The sequence below is a fragment of the Geotrypetes seraphini genome, chromosome 6 (assembly GCF_902459505.1).
Source record: "Geotrypetes seraphini chromosome 6, aGeoSer1.1, whole genome shotgun sequence".
In the NCBI taxonomy this organism is placed as follows: Eukaryota; Metazoa; Chordata; class Amphibia; order Gymnophiona; family Dermophiidae; genus Geotrypetes; species Geotrypetes seraphini.
Genome location: NC_047089.1, coordinates 47,533,617 through 47,556,526, shown reverse-complemented (window position 1 = coordinate 47,556,526; position 22,910 = coordinate 47,533,617). Strand labels below are relative to the sequence as shown.

The following is a 22,910-nucleotide window of genomic DNA, read 5'->3' as shown; positions in this document are numbered from 1 at the left end:
CTTCTACATTAATCATTAGGACCTTACTTCACTGTGGAGGCACTGGAAAGTATTACTCCCTTTGCCTCAAGAAAAAATCGTAACTGTGGGGGATCAAAACAAAAAAATATGAATGTTGATCCAAAAGGACCAAACATTTACAGGGATATCTAAGCTGAAATTTAGCCCCCAAAGAAAGTACATATTGTCTCACTTCTAGGAACCCTTTCCTTCTGGTTTAAGTTAGTTTAGAAACATCTGGAAACGTGGAGATCTTAGAATCTATAAAGGTTACTATATATATAATTTTTCAAGATTTCTGGTTTCTGATGTTCCTTTTCACATGCAAAGGTCAGCAAAAATAAGCAACCCAAAAGAGCCACTGACCTGAAGCCCAGCAAATAATTAACAAGAACTAGCTGACCAGCACTCTTTAACTAAGAAGATTTGGAATCAGTTCTCATTTTTCCCTAGCAAGCGACAGCCATGGATATGAGAGCAGTAAACTCTCTGAACTACGAGGAATTTATTGATCTTTTCGGTAATGTCGTAGAAAAATGTCCACAGATAGCTGCAACAGTTTGGTCTAAAAGGCCATTTATGACCACTGTTGATCTGGAAACCAGCATATTTGAATTAATTGATTCTCAGCCCCAGTCAGGTAAGATCCTTTACTTAAAGTTATTGGACAGCAGACACACAGCCACATTTTAATTATTTATCTATTTTAAAAGTTTCTATACCGCCAAAAATCTCAGCGGTTTCCAAGATTGCATGCAGAAAAAATACGCATACACTATGAGCTCGTTTTTACTAAGGTGCGCTAGCATTTTTAGCGCACGCAGGAAATTACCGCGTGCTATGCTTCTAGAACTAACGCCAGCTCAATGCTGGCGTTAAGGCCTGGTGCGCGTGGCAACATAGCACGCACTGTTCTGCGCATTGGAGCCCTAACGCAGCTTAGTAAAAGGAGCCCTAAAACATAACAATCCAAGATCACCACAGAAAGTGCCATTTGAATTACTTTTAAAGAATAATGATCTGCTTTAAATTAGAGAATAAGACAGCTTCAGAAAAATTATCAGGCCATATTAGAAGTAGGCGTCAACAAATAACTTTGTCTTAAGCAATTTTTTTTAAAAGTGGAGTATTCTGCACATAGGGCTCCTTTTATCAAGCCGTGCTAGTGGGGTTAGCGCGTCAGACATTTCATCACGCGCTAACCCCCGCGGCCAGCTAAAAAACTAACGCCTGCTGTGGCCAGCGTGGCAGGCGGTTTATCGCGTGGTATTACGCGCATTAAACCCCCTACCGCAGCTTGATAAAAGGACCCCATAGTCTTATTTATTATTTAGCATTCTTGTTGCTTGGTTTTCAGGAAAAAGCACGTTTTCAGTAAGGTTTAAAATGCCTCCAGGTACGAGCTTCCTTAAAAGTGCATTCTCCTGTGTCCTTGCTTACACTTACTACCCCTTCCCTTTGATGCTATTTCCTTTGCTATTAAATTCTGGACCGCTTCCTGTTTCGTTCAGACCCAGATACTACTTCAGGCGTATAAATGGAATTAATTTTACACTGTATTCAACTCAGAACTGGAGGGATGGGCCAGTGGTTAGAGCAGCAGGCTAAAAGCAGGGAGACTGGGATTCCAATCCTGCCTCTTGCAATGATGCTTCTTGCGACTATGATCACGCGATGCCACTTCACCCTCCATTGCCTCCTGGATAAACTTAAGCCCCAGTGTAAACTTGATGTACTTAAAAAAAAAAAATGTGTTAATGCAATGCACTTACCCGAGGAGATGAAAATCGACTGTGAGGTAAAATAGTACAGAAAATTAAAAGGTGTATTAAAAATGACAGGAACCACAAATGCTACATTTGATCATTATTGTTGTCCTTCCCTGTTTTTGGACATTCCTGGGTGGAATATTTAAAGGCAGCTTCACCCAGCACCATTTATCAGTGTGGGTCTGTCAAGGACAGAGAGGGAAAATACCTAAGAGCACCTGATTACTATTCAATGTATTGTAAACAGATTTGGGTAAATCTCTTCAAGAAAAGGCAGTTAGTAAATCTCAATAAATAAATATTGGAAGAATTTGGCTTAGAGGAGAAGGGAGGTGCTTTGCGAATGTTGATTGCCCTTGAACTGATGTTCACTGTAGAGACCAAACCAAACTAGAGTTGAGTGGGCATTGGTTTCAGGTGAAATAGGGTCACTAGATTTCCAGGAAAACCCAGACATGTCCTCTTTTTAGAGGACTGACCAGGTGCCCGGCCATTTTTGGTTTTTAAAATGGGGAAGTCTGTACGGGTTTAGCCGGCCCTCCCAATTCTCCCATCTACCTCCTCCCAGACACTGGGATCTGCTTAAAGCCCACCACAGAAGAAGAAAAATCAGCTGTCTTGTTTAAGATAGGCATAAGTTAGGCATATGTTAGGCTTAAGTTAGGCATAATTTAGGCTTAAGTTAGGCATACGTTAGGCTTAAGTTAGGCTTAAGTTAGGCATACTTTAGCTTAAGTTTGGCATAAGTTAGGCATACGTTAGGCTTAAGTTAAGCTTAAAAAACCACCTAGGGACGTCTATCTGGCATCTATATGAGGTTTTTGGGCCAATCACACCTTAAGGTTAGTGGGAATGGGCAGACCCGCTATGCCTAAGGCCTGATTGGTTAGCAGGGATGGGCCGGGAAGGGGCGGGCCTGCCTCATTTCGATGAGGCGGGCCTGCCGGCTGGATGGCTGGATGGCAGCAAGATGGAAATTCAGAGGTTAGTTGTTGGGAGTTGGGGGTCATCGGGGGGGTCGTTAGCATGGGGGGTCCGGAGGAGGTCCGGCTTTCCGGCAGGAGGGGTTGGGCACCCGCCTGCTGGTGATCAAGAGTTTCGGGGGGCGGGGGCAGCATTTTGTCAGGAGGGGTTGGGCACCCTCCTGCCGGCGATTGGGAGTTTGGGGGGAGGGCATTCCGGCAGGAGGGGTTGGGCACCCTCCTGCCGGCGATCGGGAATTTCAGGGGGAGGGCGTTCCAGCAGGAGGGGTTGGGCACCCTCCTGCTGATGATCGGACAGGCGGCTTCGGCCGCTATACTTATTGCGGCAGGGAGATCCCTTGCCGCGACAAGTATAGTGGCCGCGTCTACTTACATTGTAGGCCAGCATTTTGCTGGCCTACATTTTAAGCGTCTCTTCCTCTAATAGGGAGACGGGTAGGGCTGCCTATGTTCGCCTAAGGCCCTTAGGCGAGCTTAGGTATCTTGCGGGCCTCCCTAGGCTCCCGGAGGCGCCTTCAATTTAGGCGGCCTGCTTGGGGAGCATTTTTTTAAAAAACGTGCATCCCGATTGGCTGATTAGACAGCTATAGGATACCTACAACTGCCTAAAATCAGGACGCACTTTGCAGAATCAGGGCCTCAGTGCATTAGAGATGTCTATACGATGCCTAAACAGTGCCTAAATAACTCTAATTGCCACTTGCGCTACAAGGACGTCTATAGCACATCTAAAGTTAGGCGCACTTTACAGAATCTAGGCCTCAATGTCTTATTAAAGAAATGACAATTTTGCATGAGGTAAAACTCTTTATAGTTTATAAATCTTTCCTTTTAGCTAAGTCTTAATAATAATATTGTAATTTATAGCTAAAGAGACATGATCAAGAATCTGTTTTATTTTACTTTTGTGATTATGATAAATATACCGAGGGCCTCAAAATAGTACCTGGCGGGCTGCGAGTTTGAGACCGTTGTGTTAGAGGGAGGGCTGGAGAAACAGCAGTGAAGAAGGGAGGGAGAAACAGCATGGAGAGGGGTTAGAGAAACAGCATGGAAGGATGGAGGGCTGCAGAAGCAGCATGGTGGAAGGGAGGAGGGCTGGAGAAAGCATGGAGGGTGGGGACTGGAGAAGCATTATGGAAAGGAGAGAGTGCTGGAGAAAATGGCTTGGAGAAGGGTAATGCTGGATGGGAAGGCAGATACAGATACAGCAGGGGAGGAAGTTGGAAGGAGAGGGTGGGGAACCCACGGTTGGGGCGGGGGAGGGTTGGAAGGAGAGAGAGAGAGAAGCACCTGTGGAGGAGGAAGGTTGAGGGAAAGGGGATGGAGAGAGAGAAGCAATAAAAGGGTACAGAGGATGGGAAAGGGAACCATGAAAATGGGTGGAGTGTAGGCGGGGCTGTGTGGGTGGGATCATGTGTCCTCTTTTTTGTCTTCACAAATATGGTAACCCCAAGCTAAAGATGAATCAGTGGCTGAAAATCACCACTTGGTTTCGGCCAGAACTGAATTTTTCCTCCTCTCCACAGAAAAGAGGTCCTCCTGGGCCAACCGCCCTCCTGACCTCTCATAGGCCATCCCCTACCTTAAAAAGCCCTGGTGGTTTAGTGGCCTCTGCGCTGGATCCAATATCAAAACAGCTATGGCAGTCTCGTGAGGCAGCTGTGGGAAGTTGCAGCAGCCATTTTTACTACGCAACCGGCATAGGCAAGTGCTTATTTTTTCCAGTGTCCAAATTCAGGCACCATTTACAGAATCTAGTCCACTACTTACAGTATTCTGTGTGTTATTCATATAAGTGGGAGCTTTATCTTTGTCCCAACCATACTCTGTCCCTGTGTATGTCCCCCTTGCAAATATGCACTAAGTATGGAGATGGGTATTTCCAAAACAGTGGCATGCAAACATATATGCATCAATGTGCACACATATGTGCACATAGGCTAGCATTCTAAGCATATGTGCACATAATGCATATGCCAATGTGAGCATCTAGATTATAGAATTATCCCCCCGTGGGCCCATACATCCTGCTGGTGCACGCTCAAAGCAATATGGAACCTAAAAGGTACAGACCTTCTCTTCTGCTACTACTTATCATTTTTAAAGTCCTACCAGGTGTATGCAGGGCTAGACAGGCACATATTAAAGTTAAAGCCCCACTCTCATAAACGCAAAATCTAACCTGATTGAGCCACAATGTTTGACAGTGGTAGGCATGTAAATGGTGGTAGGTGCAGAGGAAAGATGACAGCTGATGATCCTGCGGCATCTAGGCCCAGCAATAGCACTAGTGAGGCGGAACGGAAAGGATGGTCTTCAGTTTCAAGAAGTTCACAACAGTGGCATAGCCAGACCCAGCATTTTGGATGGGTCCACACACCCCCTCCCAGTAGGGCTACCATATTGGTGAAGTCAAAAGAGAGGGTCCCACCCCCACTTCACCCTGACCCCACCCCTGACCCCAACCTCACCATGGCCCCACCTTCACCCCACCCCTACCTCACCAGTCTTTCCCCTCTCCTGCCCCAACACTGCGCCCATCTCCCAGCTTTCACCCTTTAGTCCCCCTTCCCATCCTCTGTACCCTTCTGGTGTTTATCTCTCTCTCTCTCCCTCCAATCCTCCACCAACAGATGCTTCTCTCTCTCTCTCTCTCTCTTTCCAACAAACCTTCTGTAAGTGCTCCTCTCTCGCTCTCTTTCTCTCTCTATACCCCTCCCTCCAACATCCCATGAATGCTTCTCTCTCTCACTCTCACTCACTCCACCCCCTCCTCGGGGTGCTTCTCTGTCTCGCCCTCCCTCCCTCCGACCCCCCTATGTAGGGTTACCAGATGTCTGGGAAAACCTCTTTCTGTTCAGGTGCCTGGGTGGACTTTCCAAGGCCTGGCAGTTTGGCTGGGTTTTAGAAAGCCCAGAAGAGCTCTGGCAGCATCTGGAGGGCATCCAAGCCTGAGTAGATGACATCACACACATCCGGTATGCTTCAGACATGGCTGGAGCTCATCAGGGAAGAAGAGAGGAGGCTTTGTGAGGGTGGGGCTGGAGGCAGGGCTGGGGCTGAACAGGGCAGGGCCATGTGTCTGGGGTTTTGCAGTCCAAAATCTGGTAACCCTACACTTCTGGGTACTTCTCTTTCTGACTCTCTCTCTCCCTCCCTCCCTCCAATCCCCTTCCCACAGATTCTTGTCTCTTTCTCTCTGACTCTCTCCCTCCAACCCCCAACCCCCTCCAGCAGGATCTGGGGCATGGGCTCTCTCTCTCTTTCCAGCCCCAGACCACCCCAAATTGAGAATTGATCTCACATATCCCTCACCTACCTCCTCCGCTAAAATTAAATCTTCAGGCCAGCCAGCAGCATCAATGAGGTGAGTCCGCTACCATTGACCTGCCCAAAAGCCATCACTGTCAACCACTTCCTGTTCCCACATGGGCGGAACAACAGCTGAATGAAGGCTTCTGATGCAGGCCAACAGCAGCAGATCCATAATGCTGCCGGCTGGCCCGAATATTTAATTTCAGCGGCAGAGGTAGGGGGGGACAGGAAACCCTGGACAAACTCCTCAAATTTTAGAAAGACATCCGGACATGTGGACAGTCTTCTAAAAAGAGGACATGTCTGGGTAAATCCAGAAGTCTGATAACCCTACCTCCCAAAGATATAAAAAAAAACCCAAAATACAGTTTTTTTTGCACCCATATTCAGGTCAGAAGTGTGCTCTTAGTTACATGTCTAACTGCCTACTACTACTATTTAACATTTCTATAGCACTGATAGATATACGCAGTGCTGTACATCAACACATTTAGGAGACTGTCCATGCTCAATAGAGCTTATAGTCTAAATTAACAGACAAATAGGGGCTTAGGGAAACTACAGAACTGCAGATGTACACAAGTATTCTGTAATGGCAGGTAGATTACTTTCCTTTCCTTGCTGAATTGCTGGTCCTGGGGTCATTACCAGTTGGGGCACAGAATGGGACTTTACCCCATGGGATGGGGTAATATCTGGAGAGATCCCTTGACAGATGAGGAGAGCAGGCCTGGTCTTGAGAAGTTCTTCCTAAGATATATTGTTTTATTTGTAAGGAAGGGAGGCACTGCTCTGGAGACAGGGATCTACCAGGAAGGGGTCATATAGGGAGAAGGTTTGCATTCAGAGAAGGATCTGGAGGGATGGGGGGAGAGAAGGGCCCACCCTAACCCGCTGCGAAGGAGTTTCACCAGCCTGCTTACTTGTTCATGATATCGCTGTTTCCAGTTGTTATCCACAAGTTCCCCAGTATATGATATTCTTTATGGACCCCTGAGGAAGGAGTGTTACTTTGAAACATGGGTTGGGGCAGGACAGGGGAAAGACTGGTGAGGTAGGGGTGGGGTGAAGGTGGGGCCATGGTGAGGTGAGAGTGAGGGGTAGAGCAAGGGTGGGGTCAGGGTGAAGTGGGGGTGGGATCATGTGTCCTCTCTTTTGACTTCACCAATATGGTAGCCCTTCTGGGTTCACCAACCTACTTGGATACAAATTGTTTTATGTTCATACCAATGTATGTTTATTAAAGACTTGGCGTCTTGTACACCATTCCTGCAGTTTTATGTTTTTGTTCCTTGTTCGACATATCACTGCAGTTCTGTTGGATTTTTTGTTTGTGTTTGCATGGAAAGTGCTAACATAATACAAAGTGTTCAAGAGGGAACTCGAGGAAAGAGATTTTTTTTATATACAGGGTCTGCAACCATAATAAACTGTATGTGGTTTTTATTCAAAAAATGTAAATATATAAGAAATGGTTACATAGGAAAAGACCACATTAGGAAGGTTCAGAGATCAGTGTACTGTATTCCCATTTTAAGCATATTACTGTAGCTTTTATTCTTGTTCATGTGGACACAAGGTGGCGCTCTAAGACTAGACTTTCTTTCACTGTGGGCAGTAGGTAGAATTCATGATGCAACAAAGAAACAGAGGAGACCCAGCTGCCATATTTATTTAGTCAGTTTTCTATACTGTTCTCCCAAGGGAGCTCATAATGGTTGACATGAATTTATTCAGGTACTCAAGCATTTTTCCCTGTCTATCCTGGTGGGCTCATAATCTATCTAATAAACCTGGGACAATGGGGGGATTAAGTGGCTTGCCCAAGGTCACAAGGAGCAGCATAGGTTTGAATCTGCAACTTCACGGGGCTGAGGCTGAAACTTTAACCACTGTGCCCTATCATGGGGCTGCTTTACACAGTTCACATTGCTAAAGTCAAAATAGATCTCATTTTGAAATTCTGTTAAAATAATTCCCAGATAACATAGCTTTTCATTTTAGTTCTAATTGATAAGCTGTCCACTTGAAAATTCCCCCAATACTTTAATATCTTATAAATTGTTTAGAGTTATGTTCCTCTGATGGAGTGGTTAGTGCACTGGATTTTGATTCAGGAGAGGGCGCTAAATCTCTGAGTGACTGTGTACGAATCAGTTAGGGGCCCATAAACCAATGAACAGGTTAAATAAGAGCAACCAGTTTTTAATTTATTTAGTTAATTCATTTTCTATCCCATTTTCCCCAAAGAGCTCCGAACAGGTTACGATTTGAACTGGATTTGCCTTAATTACACAGTATAAGTTTACGATACAAGTTTTTATCCTAACTTGACACATACTAATATACATAATATACAGTTTACAGGTTACAATTTGCCATAGTTATCCTTGCAGTGCAAATTTTTCAATACAAGTTTTATCTTAACTTGACACACAGAGACAGTTTACAGGTTTGATTTGCCTTAGTTACAATGCAAGATTTTTCAGTACAAGTTTTTTCCTAACGTGACACATACAATATACATTTCTTTCTAATCCATCGGTCTTCGGCAGGGGAGTTAGGTGAAAAGATGTATTTTTATTGCTTTCCTAAAGCTTAGGAGTCCTTCAAGGGATCTGATCTGCAAGGCCAGTCGGTATGAAGTGGGAGTAGGTGGTTTGCAGTTGAAGGGCACGACCAGGGGTCATTTGGAGGTGTATTTCATCCTGGGAGTGGAGGGACCTGTTCGGCACATATATGGGAAGCTTAGCTTTTGTGGCATTTACTTAATAAGGGCGCCATTTATCAAGCAGTGGTAGAGCCTTTTACCGCAGACTGGGGAGGTAAATGCTCCAACGCTCATAGGAATTGAATGAGTATCAAACCATTTGCCTTGCCGGCCCTTGGTAAAAGTTTTTTTACTGCCCTAAATGATTTGTAAAGGATCCATGGTCAAAAGACTACATTCAAGTGTTCATAGTATTTTGTATGCAGGTGGTTTTTTTTTTTTACATATGAACGTTCTCTGGTAAATGGCCTAAAATTAAAAGGCTGAAGTCCTACTGTGGTGTTTATTTATTTATTTAAAAAATTTGTTCATTGCCTAAGGGCTAGATTCACTATACTTACCTTAGCGATCCGATCCACGGCCGATCTGTAGCCGAGTATTCCCGGGCGACCGATTCACCAACCTTCCTCGTGCAAATAGAGGCAATCGGAGGCTCGCCCCACAGCGACTGCATGGATTGCTGCGGAGTGATCCAGACACATGCGCAGATCATCTTCTTTGCAAGTAGATGGTCTGCGCATGCGCTTCTTCTCCTGACTGCCCACTCACCTGCTCCAGGGACCGAGCCCCACTGCCGCCTTCCCTCTCTCCTTCCCCAGCTCCAGTGCAGAAGTCCCGCCCGTGACCACCTCTCCGGGTTCCCCAGCTCCAGCGAGGAAGTCCTGCCTGTGATTGCTTCTCCCGGTTCCTCTGCAGTTTCTGCAGGGAAGGGTTACTCGCGAGCCGGTGGTTTTAACCCGTGGGTTTAAAGCGAGGCTGCACTACGGCGTGTTCTGTTCTGTTCTGTTCCAGAGCATGCCGCAGTGCAGCCCCGCTTTAAACCCGCGGGTTAAAACCATGGGCTAGTGAGTAAAAGTCAAAAGTTAATCCATCAGGCAAGCTCTCACCCAGACCCTGCCAAAAAGCTGCAGACGTGTTCATGAAATCTGTAGTACACACTTGTTGAAAAGCTCAAGTAAGAACATAAGCATTGCCTCTGCTGAGTCAGACCAGAAGTCCATCATGCCCAGCAGTCCGCTTACGCAACGGCCCATCAGGTCCAGGACCTGTATAGTATTCCTCTATCTATACCCTTCTATCCCATTTTCCTTCAGGAAATTATCCAATCCCTTCTTGAACCCTGTCCTATCACACCCTCTGGAAGCGCATTCCAGGTGTCCACCACCCTTTGGGTGAAGAAGAACTTCCTAGCATTGGTTCTGAATCTGTCCCCTTTTAATTTTTCCAAATGCCCTCTCGTTCTTGTAGTTTTCGAAAGTTTGAAGAATCTGTCCCTCTCCACTTTCTCTATGCCTTTCATGATCTTGTAAGTCTCTATCATGTCCCCTCTAAGTCTCCGCTTTTCCAGGGAAAAGAGACCCAGTTTCTCTAATCTTTCAGCATATGAAAGGTTTTCCATACCTTTTATCAATCGCGTTGCTCTTTTCTGAACCCTCTCGAGTATCGCCATATCCTTCTTAAGGTACGGCGACCAATATTGGATGCAGTACTCCAGATGCAGGCGCACCATTGCCCGATACAACAGCAGGATAACTTCTTTTGTTCTGGTTGTAATACCTTTCTTGATAATACCTAGCATTCTGTTCGCCTTCTTATAGGCCGCTGCGCACTGTGCCGACGGCTTCATTGTTTTGTCGCATCAGTGCTAGGTCAAGTTCATTTTAGATTTCTGCTCCTGACACTGTGCATGGATAGTGGCAGAGAGGCAGGGCGGCAGAAGCAGCAGAGAAGCAGAGAGCAGGGTGCTTTTGATGGGTTTTTTATTTTGGATACTGGTATTTCAGGGCTGCAGGGCTGGGATTTCAGGGCGGCAGAGAGCAGGACAGTCGGCAAGGACGTGAGCGACTGGTACTCAGCAGTCGCTTCTGTTTGGATCAGCCAGCTCAATCGGTGTTCCTCATTGGTTTAGTGAATCGCTGCCTTCCTACTTATGCATGCATTTCCCCTCATTTGCATGTGCGGATCGAATCGGGTGCAAAAAGGATCGGCCAGAAGTGAATCGTGTCAGGGTCACAAACTGGTTGGAAGAGGAGGCGTCTTGGTCAATCAATGTTCTGGCGTTGCTAGTGTTCCAGACGTTGTTGACGGGCAAGTCTGTTCTGGTTCTCTCGGACAATGCCACAGTGGTGGCCTATGTCAATCGTCGGGGGGGGGGGGGGGGAACCAGGAGTCTGGTGGCGCAGGAGGCTTCTCTGCTCATGGCCTGGGCAGAGACTCATCTTCTGGACATCTCGGCATCCCACATAGCAGGAGTGGAGAATGTCCAGGTGGACTTCCTCGGTCATGTGCTAGATCCCGGAGAGTGGTGTTTTGGTCCCGCGGCTTTTGAGTTCATTGTGCAGACTTGGGGTCAGCTGCGGGTGTCAACGCCAAAGCACCTCTTTGCCACCTCTTTGTGAATCTAGCCCTAAGACCTAGGCAGTTTATATAAATACATACATAATCAATTAAAACAATCAAGTTTCAAGTTCCTTCAAGTTTCTTAGGATTTGATATACCGCCTATCAAGGTTATCTAAGCGGTTTTTTACAATCAGATACTCAAGCATTTTCCCTCTCTGTCCCGGTGGGCTCACAATCTATCTAACGTACCTGGGGCTATGGGGGATTAAGTGACTTGCCCAGGGTCAAATAGTAAACAAACACTTAAAACAAGCCTCCCCTTACGCCATCAAATTAATGGTATCAGACAAAACCTCTGAGGAGAGAATAAACCTGAGTTCAGTAAAACTCCTGAAAAAGAAATGTGTTTTTTTGTTTGTTTGTTTATTTTCCAATTCTTTATTCATTTTCAAGTTTACAATAAGTGTAACAATATATTCAAACAAATTAACAATAATTATATCACTTAATAATCATCAATGGTACAAATGATATGTTCTTAACTCCCACCCTTCCCACCCTTTCTTATCATATAATCAATACCTTATACAATATGTAACATAAATTTTTAACCATTTTCTAAACCTCAAAATGTCAACACAGAATCTGAAAAAGGCAGATTTTACTGTGTCAACATAATGAACTCCATCCCATATTCCCTCATCTAACAACATCTTTTGTTCTGATCTGAACGTACGTCTCGGCTGATATACACATAAAATGTCCTTAAAATATCTTGGCACTCTGTATATATATTTAGGGCTCCTTTTAGCAAGCCGCGTTAGCGGGGTTAGCGCTTGCGACTTTTAATCACCCCAAAAAACTACCGCCTGCTCAAGGCAGGCGTTAGCAGCTAGCACGGCCGGCGGTTTAACGCACGCTATTACGTGCATTAAACCGCTAGCGCGGCTTCATAAAAGGGGCCCTTAGTTTACTAAATTGGTATAATACTTGAAATCATTTACCATACACCAACCGGTTCACCGATCCAGATGTGCTTTTTTCAAATTCAAACTTTCAGATTCTCAACTGTAGTATCATAATTTACTATCACTATCTGATCTGATTTACTATTTGATCTGGCAATGTCAGGAAATACAAGAATTCTCTGTCTACAAAATAAAATGGTTTTGTTGGAAAAATATGCCTTTTTTGAGTTTCCATCTGAAATGAAACTAGTAATGTAGCTCATTTTTTTTTTTTCTTTCTTTCTCTCTCTCTCCTTAGCCTGTTTCTGTATTTCTTTCTTTCTGTCTTTCTTTTTCCTCGGCTGTCCACCACCACCCCTTGCCTGCTCCCCCTGTCCATTCTCCCTTCCTTTATCTTCCCCTGTGTCCACCACCACCCCTTCACTGGTCCCCTTATCCAGCAGCAGCCCTTCTCCCTTTGTTTTAACTCCCCCCTGTCAAGCAGCACCTCTTTCCTGCTCCCCCTGTCCAGCAGTAGGCCTCCCTTCCTTTTTTTTACCCCCACCGTCCATCAGCATCTCTTCCCATGTCCAGCAGCAACCCTTACCTCCACCGACATCTGCCTAAAGCCGCCACGGCCTGTTCCCCCCCCTTCCCCCGGGAAGCTTTGTTTACGGCTTCGGCAGCCTCCTGTCTACAGGTCGCCCACCCGCCCGTGTTTCACTTGAAAGCCGACGCCGCAGCTCCTCTCTCGATTCCCGCCTGGTGCGGTTCGAGAGAGGAGCCGCGGTGGGCGGGTGAGGAGGGTGAGAAGATCCTGGCAGGTGCGCCTGTGCCCCCCCTCCCCCTCCAAATCAGCGGCAAACTCTGGCGGTGAGTGACGGCGAGGGGGAGTGTCTCCGTGTTCTGGCCTGCCTCCAAGTTTGAAAATCGAATTCGGCACGGAGGCACACCTCACGCCACCAGGAATCACGCTCTTTGAAAAGCGCATGACCTATTGGGCACCCCTGTTGTAAATAATACATATTTCTCACAACATTATCATCTGAATACTCAAGCACATCTTTCATTTACATTAAAAAAAAAAAATTATTCAGGTGATAAAAAGTGGTTAACAGGAAAATTCAACATTCATAATTTACATGCTCTGGCCCTGTTCAGATTTTTCAAGTTGTAAATGAACTAATTAACTATCCTTGGAGCTCTCTGCAATAGTTGAATGACAATCGGACATCTGATTTTCCATCTTCTTGCATCTTTGCTCAGCAGCCAAAATCCTGGCTTCTTGCTCACTACATTTTTGTGATGCTTCCTCAACATATTTATTGAACATTTTCAAAATTATCTTGCAAATATTTCTCAATTCTATTACTAGCTTGCATTACATTATTTAAAGAAGCAATCTGTAGACTGAGAAACCAGAATCGAGGAAGCTTGCTACAGAACTGAAGATGAATCTTAAAAGTATCTGAAGACTTACCGCAGTCATTTGATGAATTGGGAGTTGGAGTGGGAGCTGGCAGAAGTCCAGTTTGACCTTCAACGCACACCTGATTGGATGCATTGGCTTTCTCCCCTAAACAAGAGGGATGTGGAGGAGGAGTAGGACCTCCCAAGGAAAGAGATACTTCAGAACTAGAGATGTGACATTAATCTGCCAAACACGTTGATCCATTGGTCGTTTTACTATGGCAGGTTCATAACTTTATTTTTGCCAGCCTTTCATTTTCCTATAAGGAACAAAGTACTGCCTGCGCCTTGTGGCTCCAAAGGGGCTTCTGCCCTTTGGTCACATCCCTTCTGACACATGCCAATGGGCATGCACCGTGGGCTGTAGCAGAAATGCCTTCTTATGGCCAGTGGTAGGGGCCTCACACCTGGAGGATCACCAAGGAGGTATCTCTCTCAATGCCTTCAGCCAGATCCAATCAGCAGATGGTCCTCATGTTCCATTTTCTTAGAGGCAATTTATTTTTCTTGTGCTATGCAACTCCCTCCCATTGATGATGTTTTGTTCATATGCTCGCGCACGTTGTGGTAATTTTTTGTTTCTGTTCATTCTACTACTCATTGTTGCTTTTCTGCACTGCAATAATGCTCTATGAATGGCAATATACCAAATGCTCAAAATAAATAAAATAAATAAATAGTCTCTGTAAATCAGTGGTCTCAAATTCAAACTCTTTGCAGGGCCACATTTTGGATTTGTAGGTACTAGGAGGGCCTCAGAAAAAATGTTAATGTCTTATTAAAGAAATGACAATTTTGCATGAGGCAAAACTCTTTATAGTTTATAAATCTTTCCTTTTGGCCAAATCTTAATAATAATATTGTAATTTATAGCTAAAGAGACATATGATCAAGAAACTGTTTTATTTTACTTTTGTGATTATGATAAACATACCGAGGGCCTCAAAATAGTACCTGGCGGGCCACATGTGACCCCCAGGCCATGAGATTGAGACCACTGCTGTAAATTAACAGGTTGAGTGCTATTTAAGCAAATTTCACCAGATGGCAGTATGTACAAGTGCAAGCCTGAGAGAGCCAAATCCTTTCTGTGTTTATATCAAACCAGGCATCAGAGGTCAATGTTTTTCTGCATTGCAAATTGACTAACTGTTTATATCTCACACTCATGTGGTTCCTTGTGGCTACGAGAATGTCTCTTAACCCTTAGATTGGGGACCCACTAGGGGCAGAGAAAGTACCTGTATATAACAATAAAAAAAATAAGTTGTAAAACTGCTTTGGTTGTACCAAAGAAAAGCAGTACATCAAATTCCTAGCCTTTACCTTTGACCGTGTGTCAATATCCTTTGGAAGTTTAATGCAGTGGAGGTTGAGGAACCTTAACTTCCACAATATAGCAGATTCTTAAAGACCTCCAATGCATAGTAATTAAAAACATAAGAGTCGATATTCAGCTTGTGAAGGTCAGAATTAGTCTCAGATATTCAATGCCAGGCCAGAATTGAATATCCAGGGCTAATTCTTAAGTTGCTAGCTGTCAGACGCTTATGTGAGTCTTGCCTGGACCTGCATAAGACACTTAGGTGCACCCCAGGACCCACATAAGAGATGCAGATGCTCTCTGCTCTCCAGATCCTCCCGCTGTCTCACCTCCCAGAAGCAGAGCAGTAGACTCTCCTTTCAACCCCGTCCTTCCACCCCTTGGAGGCAGAGAAGCAGGTCCCCTTTTGATCTCCTCCCCTCCCTTCCAACTTCATCGGAAGTACACCCATGCAAATGAAATTTAAAGCCAGTTCCTCTGACTTATTTTCCTGAAGGTTGTATATAAAAGTTCAATATGTCAGGCAACAGCCCTGACCCCTGGGACATCGTAAATCTCAAGTTCCAGAAAGAAGAAAAAAAATCACCTGCTTTTACCTGAAGACTTTGCAATGCAGAAGCATAGCAGTTGATATTCAAGAGTTTAGCCAAGCAAGAAAGGTTCCTGGGTAGTTCCCTAACTGGCTAAGTTAGGGGCAGTCTAGTGGCGGAGCTTGGGTGAAGCCAGAACTTAGCTGGTTACTGGGTCAGACCAATGGTCCATAAAGCCCAGTAGCCCATTATCACAGTGGCCAATCCAGGTCACTAGAACCTGGCAAAATCCCCAAAAGTAGCAACATTCCAAGCAGTGGTTTCCCTCATGTCTTTCTCAGGAAATTATCCAACTTTTCAGACTTCAATCACGTCTCCCCTCAGCCATCTCTTTTCCAAACTGAAGAGCTCTAATCTTTCTAGTCTTTCCTCATACGAGAAGAGTTTCATCCCCTTTATCATCTTGGTCGCTCTTCTTTGAACCTTTTCTAGTACCACTATATCTTTCTTGAGATAAGGAGACCAGAATTGAACCCAGTACTCCAGGTGAGGCCGCACCATGGAGCGATACAGAGGCATTATAACATTCTTAGTCTTGTTAACCATCCCTTTTAAAAATAATTCCTAGCATCTTGTTTGCTTATTTGGACGCCTCCACACATTGGGCAGAAGGTTTCATCGGATTGTCCACGATGACACCCAGATCCTTTTCTTGGACGCTAACCCCCAAGATGGATCTTAGTATCTGGTAACTGTGATTTGGGTTATTCTTCCCAATGGTCAGCGACACTATTCAGTCCACTAACCAGCTAAGTAAGTGCATAAAGTTAGGACAGCAAAAATACTGTCTTAACCTTCCATGTCAAGTTAACCAGGCACCTATCTAAATATCAGCCGGTAACCAATTAACTTCCAAATCAGCACACATGCCCAGATATTCAATGTCAGGAGCTGTGCATGCTCTTGCATTAAATACCTGGGGTTAGTTCAGTCCATGTCTAGAAATGGCTTGCAAATTGCTTATCACTGTGTCTGAATATTATTGTCATACTATGAAGTAACTAGGGATACCAGATGTCCAGGTTTCCCCCCGACATGTCCTCTTTTTGAGGGATCTGTCAGGCATCTGGGTGACTTTTTTATTTTTCTGCGTTTGTCTGGATTTTGGCGGCATAAAGAAATATTTCGAGGGGCCGCTCTGCTGGTGCACATACTGTGATTGTCAGATATGCCGGTCCTCTGTCCTGGAATATGAATTGACTTCAGAGGGGACAGCAAACTGACAAAGCCAACAGCAGAGCGGTCCTGCGTCGGAAGCAGAACAGGAGGGAAAAGAAGCCAAGGAGGTAACACAGGAAGGGGAAGAGGAAAGGGGGTGATAAGCACAACTGGATTGAAGAGTAGGGAGAACGTGGAGTCACTGGCTGGAAGGATAGTGAGAGAGAGAGAGAGAGAGAGGTGGTCATGCTAAACGAAAGGATAGGATAGGAAAAGGAGACCCTGGATGGAAAAGGGGTAGAGTGGGGATGCTGGATGGAAGGATGGGCATTGAAGAGAAATGCTGGATGAAAGGATGTGCTAAATGGAAAGGTGAGGAGAGAAAAAGGTGACATACTGGATAGAAATTGGGCAGAGAAGATACTGGATAGAAGGATAGTGAGAGAAGGGAGAAACTTGATGGAAAGATAGAGGAGGGGCATGCTAAATGGAAGGATAAGGAGAACAAAAGGTGATATGCTGGATGGAAAAGCCATAGAGAGATGCTAGATGGAAGGGTGGGGGAGACCTGAGATAGAGAGGGGCGACACACTGGATGGAAGTTGGAAGAAAGAGAGAATTATGCTTAATGGAGAAAAAGGAAAAATGTCAATGGAAGGGAGTAGAGGACAGAGTTATTCAGAGACTGGGGAATGAGAGGTGAGGTGTGAGAGAAAAGAGAGACATAAAAAGAGGGATGTTGAAGACTATATAGATCGAATGAATGAAGAGAGGGAGAAAAGGAGATTGAAGAATGCTGAGAGGGAAAAAAATAAGGTTAAAGATGACTATAGTAGTGAAGGAGATGAAGAAGACAGGAGGTGAGAGAAAAATGACAAATATACACAAAAAACTAGCATGAGCATTGAGAAGACAGAGGAAAGCAGAGATTAGACAGCTAGACAACTAAGGTAGAGAGAAGAATTGTATTTTTAATTCTGAATAAATTACAAAACTCAGAACTGAAAAGTCTGATATATCATGGGGGAGAGCAGCACAAGAAAGGAGGGGGGCATGGAGGGCAAGTCGCTCAGGGCACAATTATAGCTTCCTATGGTCCTGGCTGCATGCAGCCAGTAGGAAAGAGGTAGGGCTGGGGTGGGACCACGTGTCCTCTTTTTTTTATCGTCACAAACATGATACCCCTAATACTATATGATGGTAGGTGACTAGGGTTGTACCTGACACTGTGCAAGTTACTCCCTCAGTCTATGCTTTGTTTAGGCTCGTAGTTGCTACTCTGTGCTGCTTCCCGTAGGGAGGACCTTCAATCATTCACTGGTCAATACAGTATGCCAGTGGCCACTCATCTATCTGACACTTAATCACCTGTATCCTCTCCTCCCCCCTCCATCACTCTCCCTCCCCTCCTCCTACCCTCCTCTTCTCTTCTCCCACCTTTCCTCCTTCCTCACCCCCCTCTTTAAGTCGCCTTGAGCCTACCTAGGTATGAGTGACACAGAAACAGAAGATTAGATTAGATTAGATTAGCAAGAAAATATTCACGGTGATGACAAAAGCTAATGAGATACAAATTCAAAGTGCATAGAACTTGCATGCTAATCAGGGAAAACCAGTGCACAAGGATTCTGTGGTAAAGGCGGCTTCACTGCATGATTGTCTGGAGAAAATGAAATGGCCAGCACATCTGCATATAAATATATCAGCCTCGCAAAAACCTTTTGCGGGCAGAATTTTTGCAAGGCTAATATTTATGCAGAGAACAGCATGCACAGAGGTGTGCTGATTTTCTCCGGGCAAGCACATAATGAAGTCACTGTTACCTCCTTGCACAGCTGTTCCTTCGGTTTAGTCTTTTAAAAAGTTGCAGGCACCTGTCATTGTCACAGAAAAAGAAAAAAAACAACAACAACTGGCAATACATTCCAAAAAGTGGTCAAACATCTCTCGACTAATCCTTCTACACTGCCTTGGATCTGATGATGAATTTCCCACATTGTACACAAGTTAAAATCTCCTGTTCACACCTGTGCATTGAGGTGGTATATATAATGCCTCATTATTATCCATTTTAATTTATGTGTACTGAGCAAGTTAACTCCTGCGTTTCACCCCTTCCTTCATTCTGTGCAGTGACATCGCTATGGATGGGTCTGGGTGGGCCCAGGCCTACCCATTCTTGGTTTAGATCCACCAAGCAACAATACCACACTTCCCATTCCTCTTGTTAAATCTGTGGCCTCTCAGCATTTACTCTCCTATCTCTAAGCCCTGTCCCGCCCCGATGTACCTTACAGGCGTTCCCAGTGCCAGCAACGATTCATTTTTGCTGCCCGTGCTGGCTCCCCCAGGCTTCCCTCTTTTGCATATCATCCTCACTGATTTCACTTCCCATTTCTTGTCCAGCAGGGGGTGGCAGAGGGAATCCTGAAGCATCTTCACTAGCAGCAAAAATGAATCGCTGTAAGGTGCACCAGCCTGTAAGGTGCGCCAGCGAGGATCAGGGTTTATAGATAGGAGAGCAGATTTTGGGAAGCTGCGGAGACCCTGAGAGGAGGAGAGATGTAGGTGTAGGCATAAAAACCTGTATTTCTTTTTTTATATTTCCGTGCGGCGGCGGTGGGGAGGTGAAGGGCCCATCCAAGTTAACTGTGAGCCCATCCAAAATACATCACTGATTCTGCACCCATTTATATCTGTGTATACCTCATGGTCAGTGCAAAATTTCTGCACATGGTGGCTTTAGGAATCAGTCCCTCGGTCAAAACTGTGATGTCCACGATATCAAAGACCATGGGAAAAACTCCAGTAAAATCAGCACTGATTCAATTTCCCTGTCAAGACTTTTGTTGTAGGTCTTCCGCAAGAGTCAAAAGAGATGAGTCTGGGTTGACATGTTTATGGACAGTCAGTTGAAATATGTCCAGGAAATGCAGTTCTTTGAGAAGGGTGCTAAACTGTGAAGTGGAGTCCTCTTTATCTGCTTACTTAGAAATGTCAGATTAGATACCAGGTGGCTATACTCTACCTGAAAGGGATCTATGTGTGCTTTTGTCAAGAAAGACAGATCACAGTCACCTTTTCATCTTTCCAAGGAAGTACTAGAAGGCTCGGGAACATCTTCATGGCATGCCTTTGGGCCATGGGATGGAGAAAGAGGAGTAGATGTCGACAGAGGTGGGGGTGAAGTTTTTAAGGGGCCAAAAGTAAATTTTCCGCATTAATTGGATTATGTGGGGATATTAAAGGTTTCAGAAATACTAAAACTGTGAAGAACATGCTGACAAAATGAACTGTGAAAAAAGACGGCAGTGGATTTCATTGGATATATAAATAAAATAAAAATGTATGTTATCATATGTATTTTATATACTGCCATCATTGTACATTGCTTTGGCTTGCTTTGCAATCACAAATTTAATACAGGAAAGGAACTCCAAAATCATAATAGGAGAGCTATAAGTGACCAAGTGAGACACACAGTGTAATAAGAACAAATCTTCAACAGGTAGAGACATTGATCCCCAATGGCCTACTGGGTTTTCAGTGATTGGACTGGACAGTTAGAAACATAGAAAATGATGATAGATAAAGGCCAAAGGCTCTTCCTCTCTCTAAGAGATCCCACGTGCCTATCCCAGATTTTCTTGAATTTAGACACAGTCTCTGTCTCCACCAAAGTTCCATGTTACATTACCCATGATGCAATTCTCTATCAGCGGGTAACATGGAACTGGCAATTTGAAGGGGGAATTCCTTGAAACAGCCTGTGGTGAAACATAGTCCGCATTTAAAAAGATGAGTATCTTTTCAAAAGATAAAAGATATTGATTGAATAGAAAGCACTAATAAGCACTTTTTTTTGTAATTCTTTATTAATTTTGAAATAAACACAAAGTGCAATAGAATATACAAACAAATGGTACAATAAAACAGCACTTTTATCTCACAAAAATGATATATTTTCCCCACCCTCCCTAGATGTATGTGAACTTCCTTTTAGAAATTAAAGGCTTATTAGACTAGTGATCAGTTTTTACAAATGTCACCAATGGCCCCCAAGTCTCATTAAATTTTTTGTAATGACCCAGTTGTTCCGAATTCATTCGCTCAAATCTATAAAATTGACACAGGGATTCCCACCAGAAATTAAAATTCAGTCTATCCCAGTTTTTCCAATTTTTTGTAATTAACTGCATCGCAATCCCTGTCATAATTAGAAGTAATCTGTTCTGGCGTGCACTAATTGGACTCTTACGGCCTCTTTTACAAAGCTGCACTAGCGGCTGCTGCACGGCAACAGCCCCGAAGCCCTTTAAATCTTTCTGAGCTTTGGGGCCATTAAAGCAGCGCAGCCGCTAGCGCAGCTTTGTAAAAGAGGCCGTCAGTTTGCAACAAGGTCCCGAATAAAACAATGTCATATGACAATGGGATAGAAGTTTCCAGTATTCTATTAATTTCCCCCCAGATAGACTTCCAGAAGTTGGGTATCAAGGGACAATAGATGATAGCGCCAGCATCTATTAGATTTTGAACTGTCTAACTTTTGCAAACAAACAGGGTCCAAAAAATTTGATATAACAGAATAAAACCAGATTTGTCTCATAGATGCTGACGTTGTACATCTCATCCTCCAAGTCCAAATCTGTGGCTATTGAGTAGCAGAAATTTGGTCCAAAAAGCGGCAAATGAAAAATGGTCCAAAAAGTGGCAAATGAGCTTTAACATAGGGAAATGCAAAGTCATGCATATAGGGAAAAAGAACCCGATGTTCACTTACAAAATGGGGGGGATCACCGTTAGGGGTGAGCAACCTTGAAAGAGACCTGGGAGTGATGGTAGACACAACATTAAAGGCGTCGGCGCAGTGCGCCACAGCCTCAAGGAAAGCAAACAAAATGTTGGGTATCATTAAGAAGGGTATCACGACCAGGACGAAGGAAGTCATCCTGCCACTGTGTCGTGCAATGGTGCGCCCGCACCTGGAGTACTGTGTTCAGTACTGGTCGCCGTACCTCAAGAAGGACATGGCGGTACTTGAGAAAGTCCAGAGAAGAGCAACTAAGCTAATAAAGGGCATGGAGGACCTCTCATATACTGACAGACTAAAAAAGCTGGGGCTTTTCTCCCTGGAAAAGCGGAGACTTAGAGGAGACATGATAGAAACCTTCAAGATCATGAAGGGCATAGAAAAAGTAGACAGGGACAGATTTTTCAAATTAAGGGGAACCACAAGTACAAGGGGGCACTCAGAGAAATTGAAAGGGGAGAGGTTTAGAACAAACGCCAGGAAGTTCTTTTTCACACAGAGGGTAGTGGATACATGGAACGCACTGCCGGAGGATGTGATAAATAGGAGCACGCTACAGGGCTTCAAAGAAGCTTTGGATAGGTACTTGGAGGACAAAGGGATTGAGGGGTACAGATAAGAGTAGAGGTAGATTATAGGGATGGGATTAGAGGTAAATTATCAGGTATATAGTCAGGGACCACTGTTCAGGCACTAGGCCTGATGGGCCGCCGCGGGAGCGGACCGCTGAGCAGGATGGACCTCTGGTCTGACTCAGCGGGGCAACTTCTTATGTTCTTATGCTCCAAATGTCTTTTAAGCTTGTTTTTGGTTTTCTATTCAAATATTCAGATATTAATTTATACCACTTGGCGGCCTGATGCCCTAGCAAATCTGTCTGGAAACATGGGCCCGGCAAGATATACTGATTTTTTAAGTTACGTCATTCAGGGAACCCCTTCTGAATGGCCTGTTTCAACTGCAACCATTCATATGCTTGAGACCACTAATAAACACTTTAAAATAATATTTTAAATATTTAAAAAAATAGACTGATGAAGTTGGTGTTTTTGATCTGTGTGTGTAAAATGCTATTCTACACACAGTAGCACCGCTGAGGTCTGTGAGTGGAATATTTAAGGTATAATAGATAATCTACTTTTCAAGATATAGACCTTAAATTAAACACTTGGAAAGTTTGAAGCCTTTGTGTGCTCCCTTGATTGTTCCCCTCGACCATGAAGAAAATTTTTGTTTGAAACATGCATGTTGGAAGAAGTGGCATTGATGAAATTTGAGAGCTAACCTCAAAGCTAAGTAGCTAATCAAATGTGGTCAAACTAATGACTAAGAAATGCAATGATATGAAATATAATTAAAGTGAAAGATAAAGTATATGAAGTTTTAATGAACACCAGTATGAATCATTGAAGCTAAGGGCTGATTTTAG

At 44.3% G+C, this 22,910-nt stretch overlaps 1 protein-coding gene across 1 annotated transcript in view; it reads left to right on the top strand.

Moving 5' to 3' along the window:
• Window positions 1-456: 456 nt before the first annotated feature.
• Window positions 457-22,910, top strand: part of URAD (ureidoimidazoline (2-oxo-4-hydroxy-4-carboxy-5-) decarboxylase) — a 34,992-nt gene continuing 12,538 nt past the window's right edge. Inside the window, exon 1 of the mRNA XM_033947564.1 lies at window positions 457-640. Coding sequence (XP_033803455.1) covers window positions 466-640 — 175 coding nt within the window. The 5' untranslated portion in view covers window positions 457-465. The remainder of the gene's footprint in view (window positions 641-22,910) is intronic.